The following is a 15,741-nucleotide window of genomic DNA, read 5'->3' as shown; positions in this document are numbered from 1 at the left end:
ATGTCTGCACACCAAATCCCCTGGGGGGCTTTGCAGTATCCCGAGGCCCAGGCCACAGCCAGGGCCAATGAAATCACCATCTCTGGAGGTGGGATGCAGGCATCAGGAGTTTCGGAAGCTCCCCAGGTATTTCCAATTGGCAGATAAATTAGGGTACCATGGATCTACTCTCACGGTCTCATGTGACAGATGAAGAAACTGAGGCCCAGAAAGCAAAAGGGAGTTTCCCAAGCCTGTCAGGACAGTGAGTGGCAGAGGAGAATGAAAGTCCAAGTCTCCTGACCTTGATCTATTACACAGGGCATGTTTTAAGAAAAGAAAAAGAAAAAAATCAAACAACTTATTTTATGTTTATGGAATCAATACAGTATCATTATATTAGATAATATAAGAAAAGCATTGAAATTGCCAATGAAAATTAATCTCTCAATCTCACCTTTGAATTTCCTCCTACTCTTTTCTCAAAGTCCATATGTACTTTTAAATTTTTATCAGTTAGGGACTTCCCTGTGAGAATGGCAGTAGGCTTTTTGGAAAGCTGGGGAGCTAGAGGGACAGATGGTCCTGGGGGTATGGGTCACATCTCTGCCTTTTTCTCCCCTTTCTTCAGTGGACACACAGCATGAGAGCCCATCTTTCCTGATTTCTGCATTTAGCCTGAGAACCAAATGGGCTCAGGAGAGACTGTGTAAGTCCTGACGTAAAAGCCCAACCGTGAAAGGCTTGCCTTGTGGAGTTAGTGTCACCCACAGCTGTGCACCCATAATAGGAACTCCAGAGGAAGCTAGAGGGAGAAGCTGCATGAATCACACTCAGGTAACCACTTCACTTCCATCACGCTCGGGATCCTTGCCTGAATAAGTCAGTGCCTCCACCTAAATTTATCTGTGTAAATAGATAAATTTAGGTCTGTGTGTGTGTGTGTTCTCACCCATCCGAGGCAAGCTGAAGGATGCACAGCTATTATTTTGAATGGAGTATAACTTTATGTTTGATCCAAAAATCCCTGTGATTTGGTGGATCCATAAAATCAAACTTCACTAATAAAGGAAATAATTCCAGTTTTGAAGACCACATTGTATTATTGCCACCTGGCCAGTTAAACCTAAAACCTAATTGATGAGGTGACTTTTTAATCTAAGGCTCACAATTCAATGTCTATTCACCATAGATACAGAGCAAATGCTTTTAGCATTAAAAAAAAAACTCCAAAAAACAAAAAACAGCTCATTTTGAAAAGGAAGACTTATCTTTAGAAGACCAAAGGAGTGATAAGGGATGACTTAGACCAGGAAGTGCTAAGCTTCTCACGTGGCTTTCTCAGAAGTATGCTCTTTACATTGGGGACGACATAAATAGCTTCAGTAAACACCCTGTTACCATCACAGTAACACACCTCAGTTAGCTGGGAAAACACGCTCAGATTGGTCCGACTTACTCGGTGAAAATCAAATCTGTTTTCACATTTAGGATTAAAGATAGAGTAATCTATCTACTTTCCTTCTGTAATCAGATCAAGCAGTCAATCCGGTAGTTGTTTGCATTTTCCCTTCAGAGACGTGCAGGACACAGAAATAGAATATTTGATTGCTCATCCCTTTTCTATAATTCCCCAAGCTTTTTGCTGAAGGAAGCAAATGGTATTTAATAACCTTAATAATTTGATTTTTGGGCTTGACTTGATGTTATTTTTTTTATCTATCTGTTTTTACCCTTTGGAGACAAGATAACTAAGATAGTCTATCCCTGTAAATTTTTTATTCTCAGACTTCATAACGCAGTTCAGCTTTTCACAGGAAATCAAATTCTGCTCCAATTATTTGAATGGGCTCATGTATGGTGTTGACAATTTCCAGCTATGTTTTAATACCACTCTGCCTTTTATTTACTCTCTTTCCATGCTTCCAGCCCTTTTAGTCCAGTAAAGGTAGCTGCCTTTGTTAGGGGTTGATGTGTATTTCAAACAATACCAAGTGATTTTAATATAAATTAAAATAAATTAAAATTTAACATAAATTAAAATTGATACATTAAAGAAAGAAATCTGATGTAAGATGAAATCTGATGAAAGAAAATACATCTCCAGACCAAATTCCAAGTTCAAGGAATTCTTAATATCGCATTCAGAAGTTCCTCCCTCTATCAACAGCAGTAAGAGAATGTGCAAATGTGGCTTCTAGTTCGACCTGACACCAATCAGCAGTGTGTGCTTGGGCAGGTCCCAAGTATCTCTGCATCTCAGCCCCTTCTCTGTGAATCCCTGGTAGGGGGCCCAAACACTAATGACATCTGACATCGCTCACGGCACAGTACCAGAGAAGACTGGGGACCTCTGGAAATGTTATTAAGATCTATGATGGTTAATTTTATGTGTCAACTTGACTGGGTCATGGAGCACCCAGATATTTGGCTACACATTATTTCTGTGTGTGTCTGGCAGAGTGTATCTAGATGAGCTTAGCATCTAGACTGAGTAAAGCAGATGGCACTCTTCAATGTAGGTGTGCACCATCTAATCCGTTGAGGGTCTGAATAGAACAAAAAGGCAGAGGAAAGGAAAATTCATTCTCTTTGCCTGCCTTTTTGAGCTGGGACATTGGTTTTCTCCTGTCCTCAGACCTTTGGATTTGGGCTGGAACTACCCCACCAGCTTTCCTGTCTCCAGCTTACAGATGGCAGATTGTGGGACTTCTCAACCTCTGTAATCATGTGAGCCAATTCCTTATAGTGTGTGTGTGTGTGTGTGTGTGTGTGTGTGTGTGTGTATGTATATATGTATATATATATATGATACATATGTATATGTATATATACATGAGATACTGGGCCACATCTCTGCCTTTTTATCCCCTTCCTTCAATGGACACACAGCATGAGGCCCCATCTTTCTTGATTTCTGCCTTCAGCCTGAGAACCAAATGGGCTCAGGATAGACTCTGTAAGTCCTGAGTAATGATGCAAAACTTGAGTGTGTATGCGTGTGTGTGTATAAATAAATTTATTTAAGACTGTTTTACACCTCTATCTTTCATCCATATCACCTATGAGGGTTTATCACAAGTCATTCTGCAATAATTCTTATCTATGCTTCATATTGTTTTTTGAAATCAAATTTTATTTGTTTAAAATGGAAAGAAATCAAATCAATATAAGAACAAAGGAACTTTTGCCGCTTTCCCAATGAATGCACAACACATCGAATCTACATGTGATCTATCTACAATTTGACAGGGGAAGCATATTTGCTAACATGGCATTATAAGCTTTAGGAAATCTGTATCTTTAGCAGTTAATCTCGAGATTCCTTCAATATTTCCCAAAAAATATTTTCAGAAGATCTTCACTGTTTTGGATATTGAATCCAAATAAGAATGATTTAAGCAGTGTTTAATCCATTAATCTTTTCCACCTACCACGAAGAGGTGACACTGTCACAGAAAGCAAAAGGAAATATGAGGGTGTGGTGGAGATAGATGATCTTGGTAGGAAAGCATCCAAGTTAGCAGTTTCTTACATAATACCATATTAATAAAAGCAGTTCCAGAATGGTCTCCAATTTCCTTCGATCATTTAATATTTCTGAGGTGCCTATCAGATCTACGGTATATACCCTGAGATTAACTTCTGGTGAAACAAAATTTCTATATGAAAAGAATTTTTAAGCGTATGTCACTAGAGCTGGGTTTAGCTATTATGTTGTTTTGAATATGACATCTCCTGGTTGAAATTTAAAGAGAGACAAAGAAGGTCACCCATATTTCAAGAACAAGGAATTACTACTTGGCATTAAACTCTCAGTATCCATGTTCTTAAACAGTAATTACCAATTTGCTTGTGATTTTTCATAAAGTGCTGCTGGAAGCAAAGTTAGCCTGCAGCTTGAAGAGTACTTACCTTGAGGGCTGTGTCCTTTGAGAAAGGACATAGAAATGGAAAGTTGGGAAGGAGCTTTCAGTGAGGCTTATCATGAAGAGAGGTCTCAGTGCTATGAAGAAGAAAAGTTAAGTCCCTGACCAGATCCTTGGTGAAGGGATGAATGTGCCCTTAAGGAACATGGGCTGTCACAAAGAGGTCTTTTTTCATTCTCCCTTAGGGATTAGAGAAGATAAGCTTAGGATCAGTAGAAATGAGAGTGGGAGTAGTTTGAAAATTACAGTCTAGGATGAACGAGTACCTTGTTTCTGTGCTAAAAGGGTAATCTTCCCATTTTTTTAGTATTGAAATGTGTCAAGGATGGAGATGGGGAAGAGAGTAGTGGAGTAGAACCAGGCTGAATTTTGAGAGGAGTAGAATAATGCCATAGTTACCTATCTGCTTAGCAAGTTATCCAACACATGGCAACTTAAGAATCAAACATTTACCATTACATACAGTTTCTGAGGGTCAAGAATTTGGGAGCAGCTTAGTTGGGTGGTTCAGACTTGGAGTCTCTCATGAAGTTGGAATTAAGTTGCTAGCTAGGGCTGCAGTCATCTCAAGGCTCAACTGGGTCTGAGGGATCCACTTACAAGATGGCTTACTCATGTGGCTGTTGACATGAGAACCCAGGTCTGTGCTGCCTCTTGGTAGAAGGACTTGGTTCCTTACCTGCTAAGGGTCTTCATGATATGGAAACTGGGTTTCCCTCAGAGCAAATGATCCAAGAGAGAAAGCAAGGAAGAGGCCACAGTACCTTTTATGACCTAATTTTTAAAGTCACATATCCTGACTTTAATGGTTAAATAGCATTTTTACTGTAGACATATAAGTTAGTCTACACTTAGGCTATTTTCCAAATTTTCCCTACTTAAAACAAGTCTACAGATAAAATATTGCCAACTTTCATCATTATGTCTCTAGGATAAATTCTAGGACATGGCTGGGTCAAGGGCATATATATTTCTAAGACTGATGCATTTTTTTATGTCTTCTACTATGCATTTAGATGATAACCTGGATAAGAATAATGTCAGGATGTAAATAGTCCATGTACGTGTGCAGTTTTGAGGTCTGATTTACCACCAGACTGTTCTCCACACCTGTCATCCCTTCTGGTCAGCATCATCCTCCCTCATTCCCTAGGGAAGCTTCTCGGTTCTAGGCTTCCAGCTGAGCAAATTTGCTTGTAATTGTCTGATTTGCTAGGAATTCTGTACTTAATATTCATAGAGTTTTAGTTTAATAGAAATCCAATCCCCTCTTCTTACAAATGAGGGAACTAAAATAGCAAGTGATTTGTCCAAGTTGGTCCTGTGGTCCATGCTAATAAAGTGTGGCTCATTTCTTTATCTCTAGTACCTGTAGTACCTGTAGGCAGCCAGTAATGATTTTTGAATGAATGACTACTTGAAGTAACTTAGAGCCTCCTAGAGGTGTGGAAACTGAGACTTATATTGTTAATGAGATGTACGTTGTCTTTTAGTCATTAGTGACAAGTTGGAATAACAACGGAGGTCTCTCAATTCCCAGGAAAGATAAGAAGAAGCCAGGAGAAGATAAGTCCTTGAGGAGTGAGGTAGATATCATGTGGAGAAGGGATTCAACTAATAATGCCTTGTTCCAGAGAGGGCAAAGACAAGACGATGCAAAACGAAGTTGCTGGTAGGACAATTTCAGCATAATGCAGGGAAGAGCTTTTTAATAGTTAGGAGTATCCAAAACTGAAATATGTAGATTTTCTCAAAAAGAGCTGAGTTGCCTCTAATTGGAAGTGTTCAAATAGAAACTGGATATGTTTGAATAAATAATTTGTTAAGTATGTTTGAATAGAAAAAGATTGTTTTGTGTGGCCGGTTTGGATAGATGACACTAAAGGTCTCTACCCAAACTAAGATTAAATTATTTTGTGAGTATCTATATCTATATGTCTATATCTAAACATCAGATGGATAGATAGATAGATAGATAGATAGATAGACAATTTTTGTCTTGTTGAAAAGTTACTTTGAAATTAAGTTTTTTGAGTGTGAACCCATTGTCTTTCTCATTTTAAATGGGACCAGATAAATTCTAATGTCTTTACGGACACAAGAGTCTCTGGTTCTAAATAATCTTCTCTTTAGTGCTAATTCAGTGTGCTATATACAGTAGGAGTTCAAAAGATAAATTTAAATTAGCTTTTAAGTGTGGAAAAAAATCTACATTTGAGATAAATTGAAGTATAGGCTCCATGCGGTTGGACATTGCGGTCTCACAAATATATCTGTTGATCATGTTCAAGAGCACTAAATATGTATTAATTCTTTTTTTAAGTTTAAAATTAAAAAAAGAAACTGGGTGGATTGTACTGTGATAAAAGTGTTCTCTTACTGGGTTTCCAGATGATGATATGAAATTATGGCTGGGAATATTTCCTAGAATATAAAGAATACTTTTAATAAATTGCAATTATGATTTAATTGCACTTCAAGTATGGAGTTAGTGAAAGACTGCTCATAGTATAATAATTTCCTCCAAATTCTAGTGGTAAGACAGCCACATAAATGAACCATATTACAGGAATACTTTTTAAATTTTAAGATTTCATGTCAGTAATAGACATGGAGACCCTGACAAGTTTCTACGTGGGTTCGGTGACAACCTCCTCTCGGAGAAGATCTAGCAAAGCTCTGCTGAGTATCGCAGATGGCATCTGTGATGCACTCTGCGATTCTGACCAGAAAGAATATGAATAAAAACCTGCAAAGACTGATTTCTTTTGGCTTCCTTTCCTTCTCTCTTTTTGCCTTCCTCTCCCCCTCCTCTTTATTTCTTTCTCATTAGAAGGTAAAATAAGGAAATTAATGTTCAAATTAAGTATTCCATTTGATTTATCAACATTGTCATTGTTTTGGATACTCTTAACAGTAAAAAATTGTGGCTCATGTCAAGACAGGCCCACCATTGTCTGGACTATCTCAGCCATGCCTTTTAAGTTAGAAAAAATGTATAATATTTCTGGGGGAGCAAGACCTTCTGTGTTTCAGACATTGTGTAGATGCTACAGAGATAAACATGTCAGGCATGAACGTTGACCTCACACAAAGGCATAGCAAAGGCATAGCATAGGTTCATTGAAGAACCCAGAAGGGGCGCACAAGTTCTTTCTGACCCAGGACTCCAGACAGTCCCTACTAATCCATCACAGAACATTTAGCAGTCAGCCTGGTGGAAACTCAAGTTCTCTGGTAACAGGCCTCATTCTAACAATTACTCACGGTTATTTCAAGTCTACAAAGTAAGACCCATTTCATGTGTATCCTACCGAATTTTGATTTTTTTGAATTCCACTCTGAGCAACATGAAACAAAAAACCAATTTTTCAAAAAGGTTACCTCCACTGCTGCTTTTGCCCTTTCAAATTCTTCTTCTAAGGAGTGGTTTCTGGAAAGTAATGCACTTCCCCAGCGCTGTTCTTTGGTCAGTCGCGCCTGAAATAAACCAAACGCATGGCGTTATAATATTGGAATCATATATTACAAAAGGACAAATGTTTTTCCTTTCTCCTAGAGTTTAAGCAGCACCTGCAACTGATAGCATTTTTGGAATACTCTGCAAGCATGATGTTGCCCAAACTGGAATGGTGCCAAACAAAATGTTTGTGCACACATATGAATAATTCTTCTAACAGTGGGTCTCAGCCCTGGTCATATTAGAACCAACACCCAGGCCCAACTTCCCAAAGATCTTACTTTAATTGATCTTGGTACCAGGTATTGATATTTTAGTAAGCCTCCCCATATGATTTTAATATGCAGTTAGGATGGAAACTCTCCGTTAGAAGACTAGGCATAGAAATTGATACTTGAGCTTTCAGCTTGGACCAGCTGGGAAGGACCAGCCTCAGATACAACTGTGAAAGCTGTGAAGATGAAAGGTGGCAGCTAGGTCTTACTCCTTAGATATAAAGCAGATCCTCATGCTGAATTCTCTTTCCTTTGCCTTCCCTCTATTGGCACACATTTGTCTCATGTCCCGTTTCCTCAGAACATTGCTCTCTGTTAAATAATAGCCTCTTAGATAAAATCATATCTGATAATGCCAATTGCTTTGTCACAATTAACAGGCAATGTGATACACATCTTAGCTGAATGCAAATATTTCCAGAAAATCCCCCAAAAAGTCTACTGGACTTTTTAAAAAAATGTTATTAATTTTTAATTTCATAAACAATGAATATTCTTTTTGAAAAAAATTGATTACAGAAAAAATAAGAGGTGTACATCTAGACCTTTTTTTTGTGGTTACATATATATTTACATAGATAGAATATTGTAATGTGTTCCAAAATTTTTTTTGAAACATGTACATGATATGCTGTTCTGTAGCTTTCTTTTTTTTCTACTTAACAATCTATCTTGGAGAGTCTCCACAATTACCCTGTTTCCCTGAAAATAAGACCCAGCCGGACAATCAGCTCTAACGCGTCTTTTGGAGCAAAAATTAACATAAGACCCAGTCTTATTTTACTAGAAGACCAGGTATATAATATAATATAATATAATATAATATAATATAATATAATATAATATAATATAATATAATGTAACACAATATAATATAATAATATAATACAATATAATATAATACAATGTAATATAATACAATGTAATATAATAATATAATACCAGGTCTTATATTAATTTTTGCTCCAAAAGACGCATTAGAGCTGATTGTCCAGCGAGGTCTTATTTTTGGGGAAACACGGTAGTACTTACATATCTGCGTCACTCCTCTCAGGGATTTCCTAGTAAGTACTATCTATTGTAGTTTGTGCAGAACTCTCTCCATGAACTTTCAGTGTTTCCCATTTTTTCTCCATGCAATTGCTTGTTTTCTTGTCTATCTTCCTGCTCCACTGTGGGATCTTTGTGGGTAGAATTTTGGTCTGGTAACTTTTGTCCTGCCCTGTACCTCGCCTAGGGCCCGGCAAGTGATTCATGCCCCAAGAAGGCCTACAGACAGGCTGCAGGATGGTGGATTGCACTGATAAGGCAGCTAGAACTTGGGAAGTAGGAGGAGAGGGGCTTGTAGAACGAAGTCCCCCCACCTCCTTTATTTCAGGTTGGGGGCAGCTCCTTGGCCCACAGATTGCTCTCCTGCAGGAATGGTCAATCCTGACTTCGATGAGAATTACTTGACCAGGCCTGGGCCCCTCCCCAGACCAATGAAATAAAACTCTGAGTGTGGGGCCTGGGCATTAAATGTTTGAAAAGCTCCTCTGGTGATTTGGAAAACAGTCATGATTTGAAAACCACTGTTCTGTAGCAAAACTTTGCTTTTCACCCAGCATTTACCATCTATACAGCTCAGCTGCTTTTCATTCTTTCTCCACCATCACGGGTCCTCAAGAGGGCCCCGACCCCCTTCTTTTATTATTACACAGTAGTAATACCGGGGCTCACTACATGCCAGATGCTGCTCTAAGTCCTTTAGGTACTATAAGTCATTTTGCCTTTCAACAACCTGTGACGTAGGTATTATCATCAACTCCCTGACACTGAGGCACAGAGCACTTCATAGACGTGCTCAACGCCTCACAGCTGGGAAGTGGTAGGGCTTGTTCTTCAGGGCACACTCATAACCGCTGTCCTATCCTGCCTCTCATGGGAGGCTGTGTTCCACTGGCCATTTTAGGAAGGTGCAGAATATAGAAAAGCTGTCTCTCAGAGGTTCTTGCGTGGTTGGAAGGAGTCAACCAAGAACCCTTCATGAATATTCTGGGCTGAAAAACAATAATGAAGTAATTAATATAAACTCTTCCGAGCACAAACAACAGTCTTAGACTGTGTTTTGCTTTAATGAAGGTGGAAGGTTAACTTATTGAAACATTATGTTTTTTCCTCCTTGATGTATTTACTGTGATGCCCTTGGTATCTCTTGCAAATAGTAGGTGCTGCATAAATCATCAATAAACATATGTGGAACATGTGCTGTCAGGGAACAGATGAATGAATGGATTAAAGGTATTTCTCTCCCATCCTCCCAGAGGTAACTATATATTCTCAGTCAAGGTTTTCTGGCCAATCCAGAAGGCTAAGGAGAGCTTATAGGAGTTTGAGAGGGGATTTTTGACCCTGTTTCTGGAGTGGCAGAAGTCTGCGCTAGCAAAGCCCTGGTTTTGGGGTGCGGAATGGCTGCAGGATGCCCTAGTGAGGTGCCTAGTAAACAGCAAGGCCTGTGAGCACCTCAGGGGTGAGGCCTCTGGAGCAGTGCCTGATGTGAAAAGAAGGGGGCAATGAGGGCACCTTGGGGCCTGTTTAGGCACGAGTGCCTTGCTCTCAGATGGCTGGGTTCAACGACAACCATGCACAAGCATTTTCCCTTATTCTCTGGGCCCATGGAAGCTACTACCTGCTCCTAAACCAGACAATTGGGGCAGGGAGGGAATAGGATCCAAAAACATAAGTGAAATGAACTATCACACGTTCCCGGGATTAGGTTGGAGACCTATCGTTTTGCTGGCCACCATTCAGCCCACTACAACCCTCCTCTGACACTCTTGGGTCACGATATATTTGATTAACAAATATAAAGGTGCAGATGGTTACAACCTTTTAAAATTGGTAAGTTTTTAGGGTAGTTCAGCCTGGTAGAGATGTTAACCCCAAAGGTGATATGATCTTATTGTCTTGTAGAATGTTAACCAATCTCATATCTAACTTGGCAAACTTATTTTGGCATTTATTTCCCAACTGGCTATATAAATCTCTGTTCCTTTGCTTTTGGAACCAACTCTTTTGACTTTCTGCTGGTTCCCTCATTAATGAAATAAACAAACAAGTGAATTTTAAAATGTGGATACATGGTAAGCAATCAACTTCATGTGTTCGTAAACTAATGTCACGAATGAGTCATGAATAACATTAGGTAAAGAAAAAGAAAGTATTAATATTTTTGTCCCAAGCCATCTCCTTTTATAGTTAGAGGCACTTTTCATCGGTGAAATGCGATCTGTCTTTCCTGGGAAGCCTGACCTAACTGGGCTCCATTACTGGCACCAGCTTCCCTTCATGAATGTTTCATGACCCAAGTGGGTTATGAATCAGAGACTATAAAGGGCACCATCTATCAGGATAAAGAGGAAAATTTCTCTCTCTCAGGATTCTAGACTTACAGTTCATATTCTCTTTACCACTTAAAACAGAAAATATGAATAGAGTTTTACTGTGCAAGTGAAATTTTATTTTGCTAGTGCAATTACTTTTAGGTAAGTGCTATTTTCCACGTAGTTAGAAAGGCCTTAGATCATTACTTTGTATAATTACAAGTATAACCCACCTCTTATTTTAAAGACATTAATTTTTTTCCCAGAGAAGCATGAGATAAACATCATAAAATACAGGTAAATACTGCATGTAAACAGAGGCAGTTTTCAAGATGAGATTAGTAGGCAACTAAAGCTTCTGAAACTTTTCAGCAACTCAGCAGTGTGCTCAGACATGCTCGTTTAGGATGGAGGATGAAATACAGGTTACAACGCAATAAAGTGCAGCCTTCTTTTCAACCAAGACTTTTGTTTTTTTTTCCTTTTTACATCTAATTTCATTATAGGCAAACATGTGACACAGAAAAACATATAAATATGTAATGCTTGTAAACTGCAGATATTGCTTAGTATTTAATGAGAGGAATGGTAAACAAGACTATTACACCCCTAAGTTTGAGGTGCAGCTGTGTGGTAGCCCAATGGTTATGTCAGCAGTTCTCAGGTTTTAGGGCATCAGGGACAGCTGGAGGTCTGGTTCAAACACACATTGCTGGGTCCCACCCCTAGGGTTTCCGATTCAGTAGGTATTGGGCCTCAGAATCTGCATTTCTTACAAGCTCCCAAGTGACGCTGATCTGGCTGGTCTAGGGACCCCACTACAAGGACTTCTACTCTAGCTGGTGATACTCTGTGCATGTAGGTGGAACTCTGAAGTTCACCAATGTACTCAGACGTAGATTCCTTTCCTTCTTTGCATGATTTTGGAAAATGCTTCACAGTTACAGCAACCTCCTGGAAGGGCCTTGGCTTTAAAAAGAGCATTTTAGTTGGTTTAAGCTTTGTTTGGACTTGATGGTATTACACTCTCCAAAGAAGAAAGCATTTAGTTCCTCCAACTGTTGACTGTTCTGAATGTTGATTGTTCTATGGTTTGAAAATGACCGGATTTGTGGCTGTGATTTTCCTCGCATAACTTCTTTGGCTAACCTTAACGCCAGTCATTCATAACTTCTCATGAATGGCTTTACGTTATTGCCAGAGATCTCCCAACAAAGTGCATTTTGTAAAAACTCAGTATCTTTTCAAAAGAAATGGAAGGGGAAATGCGATCTGCTTAACTGTAGAAAAGGAAAATATAACAACTAGCAGAACTTGGGTGTCAATATAACAGTTGTTAAAAGCATAATCTCTGATCAGACTGCCTGGGGCCAAATCCTGGTTTACTGGTTACTACAAACTGGTGACCTTGGATAAATTACTTAATCTCTCTAATCCTCAGCATTCTCATCTTCAAAGTGTATATTCACTTAAAGAATCCGTATAAGGATTGAGTATAGTAATTCATGTAAACACACACACACACACACACACACACACACACACACACACACACACACACACAGCTCAGTACATAGTAAGTGCTCAATAAAACTTGGCTTTTGTTATCTTGGCAGCATATAGTTCCCATCTCCATCCACCTATGAAATCCTGTTGTTGAACATAAGGGCAAATCAGTGCTAATTTTGAACAGAGAAGGAGAGTCTATTATCACACATTACTAAAAAGTGTTTTGAAGCTAGCTTCAAAAATGATCAAGAATAAAAAATTAAAAAAAAGTTTTTTCTATCCTCTAACCATTAGCTGCTACTTCCACATTGTTAAATTTGACAAGCATTTATTGTTTCTCCTTTTAGTTAGTGTTCTTTTATTTTTTTTACTTCAACAAGTATTTGTTGAGTACCTACTATGTACAGATTTCCCACTATGCTGAAAATGATCTTGCAGATTTCTTTCCTTCCTTCTTGCCTTCCTTCCGTCCTTGCCTTTTTACCTTCTTTTCTTGTTTCTTCCCTTCCATCTTTGCTTGCTTCATTCCTCACTGGTAGCTCACTGTGAATTTCCAGGAGGGGAAAAGGAATGTTGATGTGGCTCCGGTACTCTCTCCCAAAATGCAAAACTATATTTATAGTGTATTATTGTTTCTATTAGACATAATGGTCTTGATACTTCTTATAGTCAAACTCCTCTAACTTTTCCACTGCCTTGCTATGGCTTTACGAATAGTGGACATTCAATCACATTTATTGAATTGAAAGGAAATGAAATGAAATGGAAGCCATCAACATTTCTAAAAGTAAGAGATAGAGAATGCATTTGGCAGAGGGAGGCACAAAATTGTGTATATCCTCAGATCAGATGACAATCTTAATTTATCTTACAAAGTTTCTGGAAGAAAGTGATAAATATTCTTTAATATCACTTTAATATTAACCCTATAAATATAAGTAATAATCAAGGCTTGCAATGGGGAGGGAAAGCGATGGTTTGTGAATTCTCTCAGGTGGATAAGCTTGATGTGGCTGATACCAGGTGGTGTGTGGTTAAGAACAAGGCTTTAGAAGCTGATGGGGATGGTTCAATTGTTGGCCCCTCTCGTCCTTGGCTGATGTCACCTTGGGAAAATTACTTCTGCTCTCTAAGATGCATTTCTCACCTGAGAAATGGGGATAATATTAATTTTCAAGATTATTGTAAGCATTTCAAATAATAGATTAGAGATGTTTCAGATCACACACATAAAGTAGGTAATAAAGCACGGCTATTAACATGCATTTCCTTTTACATCACTCCTTTAAAATTTAGAAAACCTATGTGAGCTTTTATCTTAAAGTTTAAATTGTTGTGGTTTTTGGGATACTGCCAACTTGATGGAATTATGACTGTGTGGAATGAAGCATTTGCTGTGCCAAAGTCAGAGTTACGTGATTGTGACTAAATATTAGAGAGCCTAGCTGCCACACATTCTTGTGCAATCCAACTTAGGTTGGCCAGAGCCTGCTCTGGACTCCTGCCAGTGGCCAGACTTGAAAAAGAAATGCTTGAACCATCCCTCTCCAGCAGAAGTTGGATTCGTTCTTCTTTTGCCTCAACCCATTTATAGAAAAGCTAATTTTACACCATTACTTTCTGTGTTTTTCTTCAACTCTTCAAATGTTTTCTAATTTTTCAGATTGCATGATTTCTTTAAACAACTCCAGGGAATATGAATTACTCCATTTGATTAAGGGTTAAGAAACTTTATTCTTAAATATATAGAGATCATATGATTTATTATAATCTCTTGCCAATCTGATTAGTGTATTCAAAACACTATTTGGAAGAGACTAGACTATGTTTTTCATTTTCCCAATCTTGAAAAGAAAATGAGCTAACATAAAAATTCTTCTCATTGTGAACTTCCATGTTCTCTGTGATCCTGAAATATGATTTTTAAACAAGGTTTGCAAATAATTCCTCACCTGTTCAGTCTAAGATAATTTATATTGGCTTGAGAGTGGAGAAAACATCTCTTTGATTTTCCTGTGAATCATCTGAGTGACAGTAGAGCAGTAGCAAGTTTTGGTGAGCTGAAATCATCTACCTGAATGGTTTGCAAGTCAGTTCTAAGTTGGATTTTTATACTACTTTCATTATTTTATCTATTTAAAGAGGTCATATATTTAAGAGCAGTATGCTTCTAACAGTAAAAACATCTTTCTGTCTTTTATTCCAAATAAGTAGTCTATTACCTCGCTGCTCCATTTGAGTGACTTAGTATTTTAGATGATTAAATCCTAAATTCATGAAATTTACTTAACCATAGGCTGGAATTAAAACTAGGAGATTATGAATTTCCTTAGTTTAGGCAAGTCTTAGTAAGTCAACATGCAATGTTTTTTGTGTTGTTTTCTTTTTTTTTAAATTAAGGGGTAAATGCTTTACAAATAATTGGTAACCCTTTAAAAGGATTTGCTAGGATTTATCTAGACAGCAAACTGTTACAGTGCATTTTAAGTTATGTTTTGGAGGACAATATCAGGAATTTCAAAGAAATTTTCCAAAACACACTGTGTTTGCTTAAAGGCACACGGGGGGTAAGTGGTAGGACAATATGGTGGGATGAAATCAGACGACCAGCAGGAGAGTAGCAGTCATGGCAATAACAAGATACACGCATTGTGGGTTTCCATGGCAACTGAGGACCCCAGCTGATCCTCTGTCCCCTCTGGCTCCATGTAGAACAGCCCACCTGTGCCAAGTCTCCCTTTGCTGCCCAAACGTTCTTTTGCTACATTAAATTGTTCCAAGGATTCCAGTTTATGAAACAGTACCAATTACTTTAGGCAAGTCTACATTTCTAACGCACTTATCAAGAAATGTTTCTTTAATAAATGTTATCAATTTGCTTTTTAAAAGAATACATTTAGAATGAACACAGAGGAAGAAAATACATTTTCATGCTATATTTACAATTCATTATGTTTCCCAGGATTATGTGTTCTAGATGTTAGTTGACTTGTTTTCTAGCAGAGTTCTGGGAGCGGTAACGTCTACCCCTCTCTTGTGGAGGGTGAGGTGTATGTGGGGGCTGCTATTAGGGGCCCAGGAAGGTTTCCAGAGAACTTCCATTTCCTCTCTATCTCGGTCTTCCTTGTCGCTGCCACTTACCCATTGTGGGTGCACAGACAATTTTTTAAAAAAAATCTCACTGTGCCTTCGTTTGTCCATTTATAAAATGGGGGTAATACATCAAC

The 15,741-nt window shown here is 38.4% G+C and overlaps 1 protein-coding gene across 16 annotated transcripts in view; it reads right to left on the bottom strand.

The window, feature by feature from the left end:
- PEX5L (peroxisomal biogenesis factor 5 like) overlaps window positions 1-15,741 on the bottom strand; it is a 197,442-nt gene that overhangs the window by 37,926 nt on the left and 143,775 nt on the right. For all 16 annotated transcript variants that reach the window (XM_033089381.1, XM_033089353.1, XM_033089417.1 and 13 more), the window contains one exon: window positions 7,293-7,388. In XM_033089381.1, the coding sequence (XP_032945272.1) occupies window positions 7,293-7,388 (96 nt within the window). The remainder of the gene's footprint in view (window positions 1-7,292; window positions 7,389-15,741) is intronic.

The sequence above is a fragment of the Rhinolophus ferrumequinum genome, chromosome 2 (genome assembly GCF_004115265.2).
Source record: "Rhinolophus ferrumequinum isolate MPI-CBG mRhiFer1 chromosome 2, mRhiFer1_v1.p, whole genome shotgun sequence".
Lineage (NCBI taxonomy): Eukaryota > Metazoa > Chordata > Mammalia > Chiroptera > Rhinolophidae > Rhinolophus > Rhinolophus ferrumequinum.
Note: the sequence above shows the minus strand (reverse complement) of the source record. Positions and strands in the feature narration are given on the sequence as shown.